Below are 20,673 nucleotides of genomic sequence, written 5' to 3'. Positions count from 1 at the left end.
CCTCTAAACACAAGTGGTACACTTTAACTGTCTTTGTCCCCAAAATAATGCACTGATGTGATTACATGCATCCATCACTCCTGGGAATAGTGAAATCCTGAACGACACACCTCCCCATTGACTTTATTTTCCTTGCTTTGTGGTTCAGATAGTGGAAATTCCAGTATTTATTTTGGGTGATTGTTGTGTGTTTGGGGGGAAGCAATGGTATATCACAGTGCCATTTTAAACTGGGTTCATAAGTGACTGCCACACAGTGCTGTTTGCAATCTTGACTTTTTTATCATAGAATCATAGGGTGAGGTTTGTTTTTTTTTCTCTTTCAGTTCTGTTTATTTTGTGGCTGTGAGAGCAGGAGCAGGTATGGGACCTGAAAAAAACTTGGGTGGCTTTTTTTTTCTTTTTAAACTGACTTGATTTCAATTTGATGACACCCCTCTAAACAAAGTGAAAGTGAGATCTGTATTGTATTCCTGGCTGTGAGAGCTGGAATCTTAGTCCCTCTGGGTTGTGGAAAAAACACTTGTGTCCACATGAGCAGGACCGTGGGGTAAAGGGAATGTGTCCCATTAATGTTTTGGGGGAGGTCTGGATTGTTGTTGTCTGCTCCTTTTCTAGTGTTCTTAGAAATTAAAGTGGTTTTTTTAACCCGTCTGCACTCCCCACCACTTCTATCTTTCTTGGTGCTGGATTGCATTGGAGCCAGAAATCAGGGTTCTGTGAGGTGGTGATTTATCTTTGAATTTCCTGGAGTGGAGGAAGGCACACAAAGGGCTGGGGCTAGAGCATGGAGGGAGACCCCATGAATAATAATCCAAACCCCAGGGAACAGGGAGGCTGGAGAATGCAAGTTAGTCCTTGAATGTTTAGAACCAGGGAACAGATTGGTTTAAGAGGGGGATTTGCCCAACCCTCTCCCAAGTACAGCACTGATTACATACTGGGGAGCTTTTAGTAAAGAGCCAGGCATGTAATTCTGAGTCTCCAAATGATCTGTAAACCCAGCTGTCAGGGATTATACAATCCCAGGATTTCTACATGAGACTTTCTTTTGTTGTTAAAAAGCCAAGGAGCATTGGAAGCTTATTGGGGTCTCTTTACAGAAGTGATTTCCCCAAACTCCACTCTCTGCTGTAGGAACCACCTGTTTCTTTAAAGCTCCCTGTCCCTGACTTTCTGCCCGTTTCTGCTTTTCTGTGTCTAATGTGGCTGGATCGAGGCAGGTTGGAGAAAAAGCTCCTTGCTCACCCCCTGTGGTTCTTCCCCTGACACTTCCCCCTTTTTCTAGCCTGTTGTTAGAGATCAGAGAATTTTGTGACTCCAGTGGAAGGGATGGGACTTTGATTAGTGTCTGTAGTTGGAGTTCTGCAGCAGATGTCTTTCTCTCTGTGCCTCTCGGGATGGTGGGAACAGATGGAAGATCCTTACAAAACTTTTAATAAAATGGACTGGTGTTGCTTGTTAGTTTACTAAACCCTCCAAGGGCAGTAGATTATGCTTTCTTGGTCACCGGTAGCAGAGAGTCTTGTGTGCGAATGTTGGTGGGAGAGAGCTTCAGGGTCTACTGAGGGTGGATGGGAAGGCAGGGTTAGTCTGTGTATGTAACTTGTTCCCAAGAGATGTCATTGGAGGAAGTGTAAAACTCACACCCAGGCTGTGTGAGAGTTGGGTGTTAACGAGGGAGGATCCTGCCTGGCCCAGTCAAGCCCCAGAAGCAGAGATGCTCCCTGGTGACAGGGCAGAGGCTGCTTTTCATCTATTTGCAAAGGTGTGACCATGACTTTCTGCTCCATCCTTGGAGTTAGAAAAACCCCAAACTTCCTCCCAGAGACAACCGCAGAGTAGCAAGTCGAACTGGTCGTGGGCTGTAGAGACCATGCTGACAGTTGTGTTAGAAATGCTTAGCTACTGGGAGTGACTGGAGTCTAGCAAGGGAACTAGAAGTTAAGACTCCAGCTCTGCCATTGACTGTGTGGCCTTGGGCCATTTTACACTGAACCCATCTGTGCTCTTGCTTAACTAAGGCATGAATTGGTTTTAGGGTCTAATCATCAGGTCTGGAATAAACAGATTCCCTAAAACCACAAATCCCCGCAGGGCTAGCTCAGCCTGTCTTCCTCATTTGCATAAATCAAGTTCCATGCAGCGTGCTGCGTATGAAACACACTAGACCTTAAATACCAAGGCCTGATCAGCCCTGCATGGACAGTAAAGTTTTTGTCCAACATTTTCCCTCCCCCACTGCCATGCACTGCTTCACTCCTGTCCCCTTGGTGGTAACCACATCTCAGGTTATGCCCATAAAGCATGTTGGGACCCTCTGCCAAGCATTATGGATGTGAGAAACGTTTCCCTCATTATGGTTGCAAAAATGAGGAGTGCGTATTTCCCAAGTAGAGTAGACCTGGAGTAATAGGATTATTTAGGGTGACCAGATGCCCCGGTTTTATAGGGACAGTCCCGATATTTGGGGCTTTTTCTTATATTTCTCCTATTACGCCCCACCCCCTGTCCCGATTGGGGCGGGGGGGGGGCGGCGGTAGTGCTGTATGCACTGTAGACCTGGGAGCTCGGTTCCTATGCTGTGGTTAATCCAGACAACATGTAAATGCTGCTGTAGTCCTAGCTACTATTTCCCCATAACTGGCCACTAGTGTAAAAGCTATGACTGTCTGAGCACTGGAGAGAAGGCAGGAATCCCCAGGCCCAGCTCTAGGTTACTAGCACACAGCTTGCTACATGCCCCCCCCCCCCCCGTTTTGTTTCTTAATATTTCTTTTTCCGTTACTTTTATTTTTCCTGTTTTTTTAGCATAATCTTGTGTTTTGGGGGCTTTCCCCCCTTCCCTTCTTTATTTGCCCGATCTGGGCCTTTGTTTTCTCTAGCCTCAATCCATGACCTCAGGTACAGGTTATACCAAAAATCCCAGGCTTCAAACCCTGCCAGACCTGCATTGGGGTGACTCGTGCCCTCCAAATGTAAGGTCTGTTCAAGTTTTAAAAGCAGATCTTGAAAGCTTAGGGAGGACAGGATGGACTTGCTGCTGATGGAGCATTCTCTGTGACTCCTGGGGTGTGAATCCCCTCACCCACTTCCTGTACTTCAACTCCAGGTGCTCAGAGAACCTCTGTGATCATTGTGATTGCAGTGGTAAGCAAAGATCTTGGGGGCCATTCAGAACTATCTAGACCTTCAACAAAGAAGAAATCCCCTCTCCAGAACAGTAGGGGGAAGTCACCATCTCAGGAGACCTCATGTCCTGGCATGGGTACTGCTAAGGCGCCCAACTCCTCTGGTACTGAGATCTTGTCACTGGATAAAAAGATGACACCATGTACTGAGAAATCACATCCAGTAAACAGCCTGGAGCAGTACCAATATCAGTACTGGACTCAGTGCCTTTAAAACACAAGGACTCTTCTAAATCCAAACTGAAATAGTCATCAGTAACAGTGTCTTTATCCAGCCACAGAGAACACATGGACTACACTTTGGTACCGTCTTCGATACTTCCTGATGTACTGATTCCAGAGTACCCAGTACTGCCCAGGGTCCTCTTCCATAAGGCATGTGAGTTACCATTGCTGAGGGGTACCGAACGACATTCCCAGCTGGTACTGACTTATCTCGTGGAGTCGACCCTTCCATCTGCATCAACTACTCATCCTCCGGTGCTGATACAGCCACTGGTTCCACACCAACCTTTTGAGGGTACTGAGAGGGACTTCCGGTTGGTACTGACATATTATCCGGAATTTCCTTACCAGTCATCAACACCTCAGCCCTGATGCAGTTGTATGACTCATCATGTTACCAACACAAACACTGTTACCGGCACCATTTTCCTCTCCTCCCCTGATGGTCATGGGCGAGGACACCTCATTCACTTCTGAGGTGTCTGTACAGGGCTCACCTACCTTTCCATTTCAGCCACCCCTCCTTGAAGTGCACCTTGAGGAAGAAACTCCCAGCAGGTGGTATACCTAGCAGTATTGGCAAGAATAACCTTGGGGGTCCAACCCCCTTCCCGTATGCCCCACCACAGTGGGGTTTTTGGAACCAGGGGGCCCCTTATGGCAAGCTCTTCTACGGGGTTCCATTGTATAAGAGGTCATGCCAAGAGCACCAAGCACAGGTCCTGTTCTGCAGGAGTTGCTTACAGAGGAGCAAGAGCCAGCTGGGGAAGAATAAGTACCTTCTTCCCATAAATATTCCTCCTCACCAGATGCCTAACTCCCTGGTTGCTGAGGTGGTTAATGAATGAAACCGACACCATTGTTGCTGTTCAACGCCGTCTGACAGGGAACTGAAATGGCTAGACTTCCTTGGCTGCAAAAGCTACTCCTTGGCCTCATTGCAGTTCAGAGCAGCCAGTTGCCAAACCCTGAGGGCAAAATATGATTTTACGAATTATTACAAATTTTTCATCTTTTATTGAACATCTGCCACAGAACAAGAGGGAACAATTTCAGGCCCTCATAAAATCATCAAGGCTTCTCTCCAGGCCCCTCTTGATGCTGCCAGTACAGCTGCAAGTTCCATGGCTATGGCAGTAGTTGTGCGCAGAGCGTCTTGGCTGCAGTCTCCGGCCTCCCCCAGAAGGTACAAAATGCCATCAAGGACCTTATTTTCGAAGGACCTAAGTTGTGCAGCAGCACCACGGGTGGGTCCCTTCATTCTCCTGAAGATGCCCAGGTGACACTACAATCACTGGGCGTTTATATACCTGTGACAAAGAAAAAATATAGTAGATTGTAGACAGCTCAGTGGTCTCATCTAGTCCACTACCAGCTCATGAGACTGGCTGAACCCTACAGGAAAAAGCCCAGATTCACTGAAAAGGGGCCATCCTCCACAGTGACACTGCCGTTGGCAACATCCTCAAAACAACCATTTTGACCCACTGGTCAAAGGCCACAAACTGGTTTCCTCTCTGGATCCTCCATTGAACCTGTTCCCCCTTCCACCCTTGTGGGTATCGTCTCTCCCATTTTCTGTCTTCCTGGGAGCTCATTACTTTGGACAGATGGATGCTGGAGTTGATTTCTATAGGCTATTCCATCCAGTTTAGCACCTTCTCACCCTCCCTCCCCAGCCCTCTTCAGAGACCCTACTCATTAGTGTCTGATATCAGGGTGTTGGCTCAAAGCACATCTGGGATCTCCTGAAGCGTTAAGAGGCCTGTCTGTCTGTCTGTCTGATGTCATTGCTGTTTGGTTCAGCCGTTTGGTGCCCATAGTGCATTCACTGCCTCCCCTGACTTGGGTGTAGTGCCCTTGGCCTCCTATAGCAGTGTGGCCAACCAAGTCTCAATCAATCCTTGTGCGCGCTGCTGAGAGAGTTCTGTCTGTCTGTCTGTCATCAACAGGGGTGTTGATCTAGGCACCTCCCAGGAGCAGAAATGCCCCCCAGCTCCCTGCACAGGCCCTCAGTCATCGAGAACCATTGGAGGGTGTTCCCTGGGAGAGGAGCAGGTGTTGTGCCAGGCACCTGAGTCTCCTATTATGGTGGTTCCTGATGCTGAGCTGTTGCGCTGCTTTTGGGGTGTCACATGGGGTGTCCCTCCTGCCACAATAGAGCAAGAGGTCTCTCGGGCAGTCGTCTCCCTTGGGAGGCAGGGGACAGACCTGGCGTAGTTGTCCTGGCAGATCTGCCCTGCGGAACTGGGGCTTGGCTACAAAGTGGTGGTGGTGTAGCGTCTCCCTCTACTCCCCATGGGGAGAAGCATTTGTTTCTCAGCCTGTCTCCATGTCCACACCCTACCAAGTGATGGGATGTCCCTCCAGATGTTTGAACGGGCACAGGATGTTCATGTTCTGTTAACACATTAAAGGTTCCAGTTGTTTGCCTGTGCCCCGTGGAGGCAAGTGCCATACTGCTACCTGCTGGCTTTGCCTGCCGGGCTGCTCAGTCCAGTATAGTGTTGCATGCTGGGATGCTCCCTCTACAGTCCAGGTGGCAAAAAGCTGATTTTGCCCTCTCTCATTTGTTGTGCTTGGGGTGGAGGACCCATGGGTGTTTTGATCTGGACTTTCAGACCAACCCCAAGTCTTATAAGGGGCTGGTTAACATCTGTACTGGCCCCATGCCAGTGCCACAGATAGGTAGAGGTTCCTGCTTGGGCTCCTCTTTGCCCCAGGCTGCAAATTCTTGCCACTGGCACATTCTGTGTGTGATGATAGCCTAAACATGAGCAGCTAGGTGCTCCATCGAGCTTCCTCCCCTTCCCTTCGTGGTGTTGGATGTCTGTCCTAGCTCTGCTGCTCAGGCCCACAGCACCCACTGGGGGAAAAAGGGGAGCATCCCAGTCCCCCTCCTTCTCCTATGATTGTTTTTCCCTGCACATCTCACTCCCCTAAGACAGAAGTTCCTTCCCTCCTGTATGTACGAAAAACCATCCCCTGGAGGGAGGTATTTTCAGCCCTGGCTGAAGCTGAAGAGCAAGGTTCCCCAGGGGATTGGCGAAGTGCTTCAAAGCTAGGTGTGTCTGGGGAGCATTCCAGCTCCTTCCCCTCCCATTGCAGGTCACACAGACATGTTCTGCAGTGCGTTCCTTGCTCAACACAGAAAAGGGGAGGGAAGCTGGGCCTAGGAATGCGGCCCCCAGTCAGTGCTTTGGGGTGGGGTCCCACATGGTGGCACATCGCTTGCCGGCCTCTGACTTTGGGATACCATGTGGCAGCATTCTTTCTGGTGCTGAGTGCTAGCCTGGGTCTGTAGCACTGGAACAACATCTCTGAGAGCTCTGCCCTATGGGCAGAGAGCTGACTTGGTCACCAGGTTTCCTGCTGTTTCGCTTTAAGTTTCAACCTTAACTTTTTCCTGCATTTTGTGGGGGGTGGAGCACAGGAATTGGCAGCAGGACTCTTGAGTTCTGCTCCTGAGTCACTACACCCTGCAGATGTGGATCCCCAGCACTTGTTGCTGTTGAGCCCTTCCTCTTTCTGTTCCTGAGCTTAACGTCTGCCCTGTGGGCCTAGTAGGGTTCCGTAAGTTTGGGGGTGGGGGCTTGTTTGTGAAGGTTTGTAAAATGCTTTGAGATCATCTGATGGTAGGAGCTAGTGGAGGGCAAAGGGTTAAATGAGTCTGATTTTCTGTATTCGCCATCTGTCTAAGCTAGAACATGACCTGGTTCTTCCCTCACTTATTCTAGTGCCATTACACAGACGTCGGGGAACTTCCCCAATAGGAGGAGAATCAGGCCAGGATATAGATCAGCATTTGTCAGCATACCAAACCCTTTGCAATGTCTGACTCTCCCTCCAAATTCTGAATGTTCAGTTCCTCCCCAGCCAGGGGAAGCAGTTCACCCTCTTCTTTCTTGCTGGTTGGATATATAACAACACACTCTTCTCCAGGCTGCAAGTTTGAGATTTCTGTGCTATAGACTCTCTCCTGTCCACTGCAGACAGGAAGGGTCTGTGCTTCTTATTTCTACTTTCCATTAGCTCTGCCTTCTGCAGGTCTTTATTCTGGTAACTGAGTTGGGGTCAGCGGTGGGACTCTGCTTAGGAGCGGCTCTGGCCTTTTCTGGGCTGAGATCCTTGCTCTAAAGTGTGACTTGTTGGCACTGCTCTGGGACTTGGTCAGGCATGTTGATAGCAACAGAAGCAGGGCTAGATGGCAAGCGTGGTTGCTCACTCCTTTGCACTCAACAGGCCATGAACAAACAGCACATGGGTCAGCCGGGGAGACTATGCCAGGCAATTGGAGCAGGAATGGTCCTGCCTGTGGTCAGGCCAGTGCCCAGAAGAAATTCCACACAGTCTCTGAGCCTTGCCACCCTCCAGGAGAGATTCCAGGCCCCAGCATTGCTCAGCCTGGCAAGGAGAGAGATCAGTCCCTTCCTCCTCTTCCTGTGCCAGGTGGGGAAAGCAAGGGGGTTGCTGGATGATATGAGCAGCAGGTGAAAAAAACCCTTCATTGTGCAGCGTGTGGAGTGCCACCCCAGGGGCAGAGTCAAATACTGCTGGGTCTTGCTGACCCTGACTGATATTGGCCTTTATGGCTGTAGTTGGGGGTCATGCTTCAGAGCGTGTGCTGGTTCCTGTAGGGGGTTAGGAAGAATAACCTCCCACCCAAGTGCAGCATTGTCGCAGGTGATCTGTGGTCTCTTCTGCTGCCTGCTGAAGCCTCCATCTTAGGCTAGGAACTGGAATTGCTGAAAATGGTCTGATCTGGTACAGCACATCCTGAGTCCCCTGGGATCAGCTTACAGATGTGGGAATCTTCTCATCTCAGGAACAGTCAGGAAAGAAAGAGGTGTGGGACAGGAAGGTGCTGCTCTTGTACTAGCGTTTCACAGACCAGAGGTGTATAGCAAGAGCTGGATGCTGCAATCTGGCATGGTTATGGATTTGCTTGTACAAATTTATGTCTTCTCCTTCCTCACTGTCTGAAAGGGCTGCTTAGAATGAAGGGACAGGGACTAGCTTCTGTAACAGGCTGGGCTGGGCATAGCAACAGTGGCTAATTATAATTGCCATGTGTGTGTCCTGTTCATCTGTTGCCCTTGAAACACTTTACACAGGTGGGTAAATAGCCTGCTCCCTGTCAGCTCTGCCCCGACCCACCAGAGAGAGGCAGTGTGCCCACACTGAGTCCGTGACAACCCCATTCTCCTGAGCCCCAGTCCTGTATCTAATTCACTGCCCCATGCCACCTCCCTGGACAGTCATTGTGTCAGCTATCCTGGTGTCAGTCTAAAACACCCCTGGGCTGAGTATCCAAGTACCATGCTGTCCTTAGGCCCCCTTACAAGAATGATCCGTGCTCTTGACGATAAGGTCTCTGCAGCTTTGCTGAGACTGTGCCTTGCCCGTCCTTGGCTGATGGTGCATAATGTAGCAGCTTCTGTGAAAGAAGGCATGTGGATGCCATCAGAGAGGGCCAACCGGACCCTGCTGAATAGGAAGTGACTCACTAAGTCACCACCCTCACCTTCTCCTCTGCCCACTCAAAACTTGTCATAAAGATATTTAAAGCCATGACCTCTTACGTGGGGCTTGGTCAGGAGGGAGCTAACAGGAACAGCTACAGCCAGCAGAATTATCTGCCTATTCTCTATAACCAGCACTTTCAAACCTAGCATTAGGCACCTGTTGCTGGACTCTGAGGGGCTGAGCATGGCTGTTGCACATGATGTGAGCTGTGGGTGCTCAGCACCTCTGAAATTCAACCACTTATTCAGGTGCCTGATATGGATGTAGGTGCTGGACTCTAGGCCCCTTGTTTTAAAGATGCTCTGTTTACTTTCGGATTAGGCTCTCCATGGGCTTTTCTAACACTGAGTTTCACAGCCCACTTCCAAGGTGATATTGACCCCATTTTACTGCTGGAGAAACTGAGACAGATCTGAAGTGACTTGCCCTGTGTCACACAATGAATTTGTAGCAGAGCTGGTGCAACCCAGCCTATAGACCTAGGGAGGCCTGAAGTGAGCAATATACCAACCAACCTCTCTCCCTTTACTATATTATCCACTGCAGTAATTGTCATGTGTTGAGAGATTTGTGTGTATATTGAATTATTAAATTAAATTGTACAGAGATGGTCTGGCATTTGGCATGGCTGTATCCCCCTGTACCACCTCTCCGCCCCCAGGGGATCTTTAAATACACTGTATCCACCTGCATGTATCTCTGAGTTTCCAGACAGGAATTGTAACTGGAAAAAAGTGGTCGGTGACACCATTGTTGTAGCCCTGCTGCTCACAGAGACCTGTTCATGTCAGAGCAAGGAGAGCAGCGGCTCTAGATTAGAGGGGATGGATTCTGGCAGGGCCGACTTGCTCTGTGGTGGAGTATGCTCTCCCCAGCTTCCCCTCACCTTGTCACCTGCAGTTCTAGTTCTAGCCAGAGTGTTCCCACAGCCTTCAAGGTGATAACGGTCTCCACTCCTCATGAGTGTCAGGGACAGTTGCTAAACACTGCTTGGGACTTGAGCAGATTGTGATTTGCAATCCCCTTTCCAGCAGCCCTGGCCACAGCTCAAAATCCTGTCTGTCAATTAAACTTTACTGTAGTTGTGCAGCAGCACCACTGTCATTAAAGTTCTGTCACATCATCTATTTAAAGGTTCTTCTTTCAAAGTACTCTAAAATTGACATGCTTTATCAGATTTCTGTGAAATTTGGTTGTCTCAGGAGGGTGTGGGGTTGGATTAGTGACCCATATTTGGAGTCATTTGAGCCAAGGGTTCCAGAGAGATAAGCCCCTCCCTCCCTGCCCTCCCCCAAACCAGCCATATTAAAAAAAAACCTTTTAGGTATGTGGTTTTTGTTTTTGCCCAGCACTAAAGACCAAACTATTGAAGTTGTGCAGGTCAACCTGGTTTCAAACTGTAAAGTTTTACCTAAGGTAACGTTTGGCACTCACTAGGACTATGTCTACACCACGCACCTTACAACAGCAGTCGCACCGTTGTAAGGAATGGATTGTAAAAGGAGATAAAGAGCTTGTACATTTCAACAACTGTGGGATTGGCAGAGGAAAGCTATGTATTAATGGGGTGTATTGAGGCATTGCTGAAAGAGGAAAGAATTAAGGTTGCATGGGCAACCGTAACTGTATATTTCCTGGTTTTCATAAGTTTGAGATTTACTCAACTCAGTGGTCTGAAAGGGGAATATATACAGTAGTTATGAACAATACAGGAATGGAGGTTGTTCATAACTCTGAAATGTTCATAACTCAACAAAATGTTATGGTAGGTCTTTCAAAAGTTTGCAACTGAACATTGACTTAATACAGTTTTGAAACTTTACTATGCAGAAGAAAAATGTTGTTTTTAATCATCTTAGTTTAAATGAAACAAGCATAGAAACACTTTCCTTACATTGTCAAATCTTTTTTTAAACTTCCCTTTATTTTTTTAATAGTTTACGTTTAACAGAGTACAGGACTGTATTTGCTTCTCTTTTTTTCCTCTCTGCTGCTGCCTGAGTCCATATTTCCAGTTCCAAGTGAGGTGTGTGGTTGACCGATCAGTTCATAACTCTGAGGTTCTGCTGTGCCACCAAGCAACCTTAACTCTGGGTTAATATAGTTTTTCGGCATTGAATATATATTTGCTATAAACATTAATTTAGCTGTATGAGGTCCCTATAACTGTACATGGGGAAGCTGAGCACAAAGCAGTGACTTATCCAGCTCACACTGAATTTGTGGCAAGGCCAGGAATAGAACCTGGGAGCTGCAAACATCCATCTCCTTCTCTTGCTGCTCTACAGTGCTCCCTCTGTTAAGGGATGGGAGGAGACTGGGGAAGAGCCTTAGGCTTTGGCTACACTTGCATTTCAAAGCGCTGCCGCGGCAGCGCTTTGAAGCACTAAGTGTAGTCAAAGCGCCAGCGCTGGGAGAAAACTCTCCCAGCGCTGTCCGTACTCCACTTCCCTGTGGGGAATAACGGACAGCGCTGGGAGCGCGGCTCCTAGCGCTGGGGCTTTGACTACACTGGCGCTTTGTAGCGCCGCAATTTGCAGCGCTGCAGAGGGTGTGTTTTCACACCCTGCTGCAGCGCTGCAAATTTGTAAGTGTAGCCAAGCCCTCAGACCGAAAGTAAAGCGGTGTAAGAACAGAAAGCCACCAATCACATGTTAGAAGCCCTACTGCTTTGTAGGGAAAAATTCTCTCCTCTCCCTGGTTCTCCTTTGATCGACAACAGGAAGTGTGAGATTGCCTGGGGAAGTGGAGTGAGAGCTCTCAGCAGATACTGGAAGGGAGCAGTTTGTTGATACTGAGGTGTTGCTGCTTCATTCATTCATTCATTCATGCCCGTCACCCCAACCGGGGTATGGGCCGCCAACAACAGATCTCCATAGTCTTCTATCCTGGGCCATTCCTATATAAATATTACTTACCAAACCTGTAACACCTTACCTGTCCCAAAAAAGTGCCCCAGTGCCTGCACTGATGTATTGGGTCAGGGCTAGTGTTACTGGTTTGCTGGCTGCATGGCTAGCCAAGGGACTCCAGGAAAGGCATACTCCCTTTTTAATAAGGTAGTAATTCACTTTCCACGTGGAAACCCAGTGCTGGGACCTGGTCTTCTCTGGATTGCTGACTCTGAGAGACCGGGAGTGCATTCCATCCAGCCCAGGGGCAGAGTCGCTCTTAGATCCTCCCCCATTTATAGAACTCATCTTGGGCCCTGATTTCAGAGGAGCTGACCTGCAGCTGCCAGTGAGGTCAGTGCGCCCAGATCATTTGAATATCAGGCTCCTAGTCTTCAGTGATGGCCTTTTTACCCTACAGCCTCCATGCATGTGCATCAGCCATAAGTGCCTTCCCCTCTCCTAGGGAATGATAGCAGTCATGTGTGCTGGTGGGAGGCAGGTGGCATGCGTTTGGCATTTGGCGCTGTGTGTATGTGCAGGGCCTTTGTTTATACGCTTGTCTGCACATCCCTCAAGCCACATTCCACACTCATGGCTCATCACCAGCTTTCTCCAGAGAAGTCAGTTGGTTTTGGCCAAAAAAAGATGATTTGCTCATGCAGACAGGAGCTGTCTTGTCTGCAGTGCAGACTGCCAGCTGTGGAATCCCTGCGATGTTGCTGATTTCCAGTAAAAGGTGAATCCTGCACACAATCCTGCTTCCCCCTGGAACCATGCACCCTATCCATACTTGTGTTCCCCCCACCCCTTCTTGCGCAAGATGCTGTGTACTCCCTCATTTCCATGATGCTTTGAGGGAAGGAAATGGGGGGAGGAGATATACCATAGATTTCAGCCTCTCTCCTTCGTCCCTGAAGATGGGAGAACAACCTGTCCCTAGGAAGAGCCCTCAGGGCTGGGCCTTACCTTGAAGCCCAGCTGTTCCTGGCTCCATCCTGCCTCTTTCCAACACTTTCTCTCTGTGTCTTGTGCTTTCTGTCATGAGTGGAAGGTGGAAAATAACACACAAGTGAAGAGCAAAGGCCTGGTCTCAGTGTGGAATAGCAGAGGCTGAGGGTATTCTGTTCTAGATAGGTTTTTATATCACGCTTATTACTGTAACATCTGAGCACCTTCCGCTAATGCATTAAACAATGTGAATACGTGTCTATCACATATTTGTTCTCTCATCCTCTGCCCAGAGGGAGAAGCATTTGTAAAGGAGCGTCTTGTTTTGGTAGGGTTTTTTTGTTTGTTTAAATAAATATACCTGTTGCTATATGTTTATATTAGAGAAGACAAGGTCAAAGAAATGTGCCTTGCTCTTGGAGTGCAATGTGGTGAGATTTGTGATGGTCCTTAGTTCTTGGGGAGTTCATAACACAGTCTTGGACTGCCCTCCGAGGAGGTTCTGTCTCCCTCACAAACAAGCTTTACTCCTATTGTTGAGCATTCCATTGTGCCAAAAGAGCAAGGTAGTTGACAACAATCTTTATCCTAGAGCATTAAACGGTCTTTTAGATAGCCTCGGCCCAGGCCATGGAGCGCTTTGACGACAAGGACTGAGACCTTGAACTTGATTTGATATTTTATGAGACGCCAGTGCAGAGCGTAGAAGACAGGTGTGATGCATTCATGGTAGCCAGTGCTGCTGAGGTAATGTGCTGCAGTGTTTTCTACTAGTTGGAATTTCCGAAGTGCTGGAAGTTTCATGCCCCAGGTATGCCACGTTACTGAAGTACAGCTGAGAGGTGACAAAGGCATGAAGAACTGAGGCCAGGTCAGCTTCTGTCAGGATGGGGTGGAGTCTCCTAGCCAACCAGAGGTGATAGAAAGCATTATTCATGGCCATTGCAATGTGAGAGCTCAGTCAGTGAGGAATCCAAGAGTACTCCTAGACTGGACTGAATTGACAAATTGTGGCTGTGAACCTTCAACCACTGTACTGTGGCTGTAAACTCTGCAAAATACTTTCCTCTGCCCACCAGTATCACCTCTGTTTTGCTTGGGTTCAGATTGAACCAACTGCTCTTCATCCATGAGCTGATCCAAGCACTGGGCAATCTTGTTGGTAGTGGCGTGGTCAAATGTGGTGAAGGATAGATAGAGCTCTGTCATCTGTATATTGCTGGCACTTGAGTGCCTGTGATCTGACCAGTTCACGTTCTTGTTGGATATAAATGTTGAAAAAGATCAGAGAGAGAATTGATCCTTGTGGGACCCCACAAGCAAGGGGTAGTGGTAGAGGTGCAGTTTCTCATCCTTGGATGCAAACTGCGGGAAGAACCCAAACCATTTTAATGCATTACTCTGGACTCCTGACAGTAGTATCTTGTGCTCAGCAATGCTAAACGCTGCAGAGGGGTCCAGGAGGATGAGAATGGATGTTCATCAGTGCCTCAAAGCAGTTTCAGTTCCGCGTCCTGTCCTGAATGCAGATTCTGCCAGGTCTAGATTGCTGGCTTCAGTTAGATGAGCTTGCTCAGGAAAGGGAGCTTTGACGCTGGGCAGTAGGTGGCTAGGGCTGATGCAGCCTTGCTGACAGGCCAGGTCTGAGCAGCGCTACAGCTGGGCTGCATGTATCCCAACCTGCCTTAGGAAAGGAAAGGAGGATCTGGTGATGCAGGAAGTCTTGGCTATGGTGAGTCAGTGACTGCACCCATGATCGGCGGTCCCAGCACAACAGCCTCCAAGTGATCCCTCAGTCTTATGGTATTTGCATCATGTCTCTGCAAACTGGCTCTTATCTCCCTCACTGCCCTTGGACTTGAAGCTCCGTGGGTGGGTGGGTGGATGGACACTCCCATCTCAGCCCAGGCATGAGAGAGGAGGGGGTGCTTCAGAGAGCAGTTGTCTGAGTCCGGAGCACAGCGTTCCTTGCACAGGCACTGCTGCGCTCCTCTCTTTAAGATGAACAAGGCTCTTCTTTTTCAAGCTGCCACCTCCTTGCATGACTCCCTCTGCCCATTCTTGGGAGGCACAGATGAGCGCAGCAATAACCAGTAGCAGAATGTCTGATGGGAAGCGAATGGCTCAGTGGGGAGGGTCAGATGTCTAGTTAGCAAGTAGGTTTGAGGGGCTTCCCCCCAACCACCCCCAATAGACTTGTGCAGGAGCTATTCATTCATAGCCTCATGCCTCCTGGCAGGCTGTGGTCCTGCACCATAAGCTCTTGTTCTAGTGCATCCTCCCAGCATGTACTGTCTGCAGTGCCTGCTGAGCAAAGTGACACGCTAGCTTCTGTGAGTTCCACATCAGCCCTGTGACCTGACAACAAATCTCCAATGTGTCTAAAACCCACCAGGTCCCATCCTCAACCCCTCTGTACCTGGCACTTGGGTGCTCCCTGCTTACGCTACACTGCCAGGCCAGCTCTCTGCCACCAGAGGCTCCTCAGGCCTGGCTCTTTCATCAGGAGCAGTGTGTGCAGCGGGATCACTTCATGTGTTCCAGGGTGGAGTTTAACCTCGGCTCTGTGTAAATCCTTCTGAGACTTCCGTAAAGCTCCTTGTGGTCCTTCAGGAAGGGAAGTGTAATGGCAATGATTCTGTGCCTAGCTCAGTGGGGTCCTGCTCCATGACTCGGGATCCTGGTGATACAAAGAATGATTCCATCAACATGCCTGCTGTCTCAGGGAAGCTAGACAGCCAGCTGGTACATTTGGGACAGAGATCCTGCCAGTTCCCATGGTCATGGCCAGAGTTTGCCAACTGCTGGGCTGTGTTCAGTGATGAATCCCTTGAGGATGCATTGTGGAAGGAGAGACCCTCACTGACTGGGGCTGCCATGTTCACTGTATGCTATAACCTGCTCCATCTCACTCTCTTTCCCCAAGGGTGCATGATCTGCCTGGGGCAGTCAACCTTCCTCCGGTTTAATCACCCTGCTGAGGCCAAGTGGATGAAAAGCATGATCCCAGCTGGAGAAAGGAGTCCTGGGGCCCCCTATGGACTCACGGCAGGTAGGTGAATCCTCCATGCTCAGGGCCTAGGGTGAGGACACCCGTGTTCTATTCTTGACTCTGCTGCTGACTCAGGCAAGTCAGTTTCCCCTCTCTGTGCTTGTTTCCCTACCTCTAATGTGGGGATAATAACCCACCTCCCAGGTGGGAGTTGTCAGTGCCTGTGGGCCTGGGATTGCGCTGAGGAAGATACCCCCTGTGAGTATTAATGGCAACTGACTGAGGTTTTGTCTACACCATGCAGCTTTTAGCAGACATGGCTGTGCCACTGCAGCTGTACCGCTAAAAGCCACACAGTGTAGCTGCTGTTTGTTGGGAGGAGAAAGCTTCCATGCCCCCGCGAGCAGCAGCAGCTTTGTCTGCACTCCTGCTGACAAAGTGCTGTTCACACCAGAGCTTTTCATCAGTAAAACTTCTGTCATTGGGGGTGGGTGGGGCCCAGGAGGTGTTGTATTAACACTTCTGAGTGACAAAAGTTTTGCCCACAAAGTACCACTGTAGACAAAGCCTCAGAGTGTAATGACCTCAACAGAGCCCAGATATTCAGTAGGGCAAAGGTCAAACCCTGGGCCTTGGAGAGAGGAGTTTGGGGAGGGAGCTCTGCCAGGGCTCAGATCAGCATTTCTGTCCAGTGCTGTGGTCTTTTAGTCTGCAGCTACCCCTACTCTCTGCCAGGTTGTTGCTGTGCTCTCTGAGCCACTGAGAGTCACCAGTGCTGGGTTTGGTGCTTGTGCAGAGCTGGAGAGTGGCAGCGATGTCAGGCAGGAACTTCTCCCTCTCTCACCAGTGAAGGAAGGGGAGAAGGGGACTCATTTGCTTCTGAAGGATCAGGTGGAGGTTGCTGCTGGAAGTGGGAGATTGGGCTTGATTGACAGGTCTTCTCCTAGAAGCCAGTTCTGCCATCACACCAAATGGAAAAGCCATGGCCCAGTTCTGCAGTCCTTACTCAGGCAGCACTCCTATTTCCTTCAGTGGGGATTTTGCCCTGAGCAAGGGCTGCAGAGCTGGGCCTAAGCCTTTCTACTTGGTATGATGGCAGAGCTGGTCTGTAGGATTTGTCCATCAAGCCCAGCCTCCTACTTCCAGCTGCAGCCATGCCTGACCTTGATTTAGGCTGAACCAAAGCTGATGCCATTAGGGCTGGCAGCGAGTGACTGGGGGGGAAGCAGGTGAGGTCTGATAGCTCAGTAAGTCCATTCCCGGGAGAGCATGCTCCTAAGCATTGTGGTTCACCATATGACCCAGCCGGGTTGAGCTATAGGGTGGCCTGCACAACCTAGGATTTGCTGAGCTTTCTACTCCCTGTAGCAGTGTTTGGTTTAACCCTTCATGTGCTGTTACCAGAGCACCTGCACCAGGATACCTGCATGACCCTTCTTGGGGGATGGGCAGTGAGGCGCTCTGCATGATGCAGACTAAATGTTGTCCTCCTTAATGGCCACTTGAGACAGACTTGCTGACTTGGTGCCTACAGTGGGAAGGGTCCAGCGAGAGTCTGTGCTGGTAGCACAGCAATATTGGGAACCAGCCTGGGAGACAGAGAGGGAGCAGAGGGGGGAGTTCACCGAGGCTTTCCAATAATGGAGTCTGGCTGTTGACAGCTAGTCCTTTCCTGCTTGCATTCCTCTGTCTGTACAGTGGGGCTTGTCTTGGGGCCGTCTCTGAGCACACCCCTTTGTGGCATGGCATGCTACTGCACCAACCTACATAGCTTTCAGGACAGCCAGTTGCTGCAGTGACTTAGGCTGAGTCACATCAGAGTCCACCCCTTCCTGGGCAGTAAACTCCAAACAAACACAAACCCAAAACAATCCTCTATCCCCCATGGGCTCAGCTCCTAGCCACCCCGGGCTCTGCTCAGTTTCCATCACTGTTTTATAGAGCCCTGATTCTTGAGGCAGCTCTTCCTGGAGCCTCTAACCCAGGGGTTTCTGTGGGAGCCTCCTTCCGGATTCCCCTCTCCTCCTAACTGAGCGTCTCCTGGCTTTTTATGAGCACTAGGTGCTCTCTGGTTTAGTCACCTGACCCTTCAGCAGCTACTCCATCTTTGAGGCTGGGACCAGCCCCCATTAAAGGGCACTCACCCAGGGACAAGGCCCATGACCCCGACTCCTTATGAGACTAAACTCCTTGCTGTCTGGAAAGCACTTCGAAGAGCTGAGTGCTTGGCAGTCAGGAGGAGGTCAGGCTGGCATCCTGCACCAGCAGTTGATAGCAGAGTGCATCCCTCCCCCCAAGCACCCATCATGGGCAAAGTACATCAAGGAGGCACTGAGAAACCCCAGGGGTCCCACTGAGATTACTAGCAGAGCCCTTGCTGACGTTAGTGGGGCCAGGATTTCACCCCAGGACTTGGTGTTGGGACGCAATCAGGAGCCTGGTGAGAGTCCCATGGGAAGCTGTCTGGGGCAGGAGGGCATGTCCTATGTAAGGAATGCTGGCCGTGCTTGAGCACTGCTGGCTCTCCCTCCCTCCTCCGTGTTTTGTTTCTCAACATTGTAACCACAGAACCTGACCATGCGGTGTCTCCTTAAGCAGTACTGTCTGGGATGCTAACCCCCACTTCTCATGCGGGAGCAGTGCTTATGTGGCTGAGTGCCATCTGCCCCCATTCACTCCACTTTAATACATGAAACACACAGGCAGTTTGGCAGGCGAAGCTGCTATTTGCTCATTACATAAATGATGGTTATTGAAGATTCTGTTAAAAACTCCATTACACTGAATGCAGATGTCACCCAGAGCAGATCTAGGGCCATCTTGAGAAAAGCCCTGAATTAACTGGCTCTCTCAGTTTTGACATACCAGTGTCCCCACTCCTGCCAGGGGCCACTGGGGCACTGGACCCTGATAGAGGAGCTGTTAGGAGCTTTGTGTTTCCAGCTGGTGAAAAAAATCCCAGGGTTAGGGACTGAAATATTTCTAAAATGATCTCTCTACTTGCTAAGAGATGCCTGCTATTTACGTGTATATGAACATCATTTACCCTGGTTTGTGGCCTTTCCGTTCCTGCACCCACTGTTGACTCAGCTCAGCAACTGCACTGCTGTCTGTTAATTATTAATACGTGTCTCCAAAGAGTTTAATTGTAGCAGCTCCTGAGCTGAACCCTTGGCTGAACACAAGACCTGGCTGGCATTTCACACCAGCTCTCCTGGTCACAGGGCAGGTTCCAGAGACCTTCTAGCCCTCAGAACAGCATGAAACACAAGGTCACGAGCCTCATCCGATGTGTCGAAAGGAGGGAACCCTCCTGGAGCTGGGTGAGAGAGCTGCAGGCAGCACTTATCTGTAAGGGCGAATAAATGCAAGATTCAAAGGCTGTTTCTTCAGCCCAGGGGTTCATTGTTACTTTTCTCCATGGAGTGCAAGTCTCCTCCACCTTCTGTGGCTGTTCTCCTCCTCTGCTGCCACTGACTATTGATGGAAGACTGGGCTAGATGGGCCTTGCTTTGATCCAGGCCAGTGGCTATGTGCTGTCTCCACGCACCTTCTCAGGCTGTGCAGAGCTTCCATTACCATTCCATACCACCCCTGCAGCTCCTGGCATGGTGTTGTGGCCAGGATGTTGCTGTGCTCTGGCTATTCCTGGCTGCCAAAATGGCCCTTTGGGGCTATAGGCAATCTTCAGACCTAGCCCCCAGGAAGAGGAAGCACACAGGTAGGGCAAAGCCTTCTCTGCCCTTCTCCCCTGCTGTCCATGCACAGCCAGGACAGAATTTGGCCCACACTCTTTACCAAAGCTCACAAGAGAGGGGCCTCTTTCCTCTTTGCCCACCCCACCTGTCCTCTGAGACCCACTCCCATCAGGAGAGGCTTGGGTTCTACTCCCTAAGAATGAAGCACTGCAGGGACCTCAGGTTCCTCATGCTGTGCAGTCACACACAGCCCCTAAACCCCAGGTGTCAGGGGACCAGAGCTTAATTCAGAATGTCATCTTCCCCTTTGCAGACTATTAGCAGCCCCAGTGGAGATAAGCTCTTTCGCTGTTGCATCAAGGTAGTGTTTGTCTGGGACTGTAGAACAGAAGGCGTTCGCTGTTTGCATGGAGGAGTGGGCAACTAGCTGCAGCATCTCAGGCTCTCGCATTGGCTGTGTCAAACTAGCTAGGGTGATGCACAAGGAGAGGAGACAGCCTGTGTCACAAGCCTGGCAGTAATCTGCCTGGGGTAGCTTGATACCCACGAGAGAGAGAGAGAGTGTGTGTGTGTGACCACGTGCTGCTGTTAACCTGCTAGCATGCGAGGGAAGGGACCATGTGGAGCCAATTAGTGTGTCAGGGCTTCTGGAACCCCATGCTTTTCTGGGGCGGGGGTGTGCACATACTTTCTAGGCAATTATTTCCTGCATGCCGGTCTTGAGCGCATATCTGGGCTGTCTAATGTACATGGCCCCTAGTGCACACACCCCAGGAGGGCCAGGAACCATGCCTGGGTGGAAGTTAAAGAGGAGGGGCCTTACACTTTACTTGGGCAGTCTCAAGACTTTTCTCTATGGCATAGAAGTATCCATTCCGTGCATACACAGGAGTCAGCCTAGAATGAGAGTGGGGAATTGTCACGGGTTCCCATTGGATACATCCAGCAGAGCCCTGTTTGATGTCAACCAAGGGCTCCAGGCAGAACTGAATTCACTTTTCTTAAGTAATTTGATTTCTGTCCCTTCACTGCCTCTGACTGCCTCTGCAGTGAGTGCTGGTCCTGAGGCGCAGATCCCAACACTGCTGTCAGCCAGGGTGCCATCTGGATTCAGGCTTGCTGTGGTTTCAGCACACTGAGATGCTTTTCAAAGGGAGCTGGTCCAGCTGGTCTGATTCACCTCTGAAAATGGTCTCCAA

The 20,673-nt window shown here is 49.9% G+C and overlaps 1 protein-coding gene across 6 annotated transcripts in view; it reads left to right on the top strand.

Moving 5' to 3' along the window:
* Positions 1 to 20,673, top strand: part of LOC120375716 (pleckstrin homology-like domain family B member 1) — a 97,169-nt gene that overhangs the window by 19,695 nt on the left and 56,801 nt on the right. For all 6 annotated transcript variants that reach the window (XM_039496570.1, XM_039496574.1, XM_039496571.1 and 3 more), the window contains exon 6: positions 15,711 to 15,836. In XM_039496570.1, the coding sequence (XP_039352504.1) occupies positions 15,711 to 15,836 (126 nt within the window). The remainder of the gene's footprint in view (positions 1 to 15,710; positions 15,837 to 20,673) is intronic.

This window comes from Mauremys reevesii, linkage group 12, assembly GCF_016161935.1.
Source record: "Mauremys reevesii isolate NIE-2019 linkage group 12, ASM1616193v1, whole genome shotgun sequence".
NCBI lineage: Eukaryota > Metazoa > Chordata > Testudines > Geoemydidae > Mauremys > Mauremys reevesii.
The sequence above is the reverse complement of the archived record's forward strand: the minus strand, read 5'-3'. Positions and strand labels throughout refer to the sequence as shown.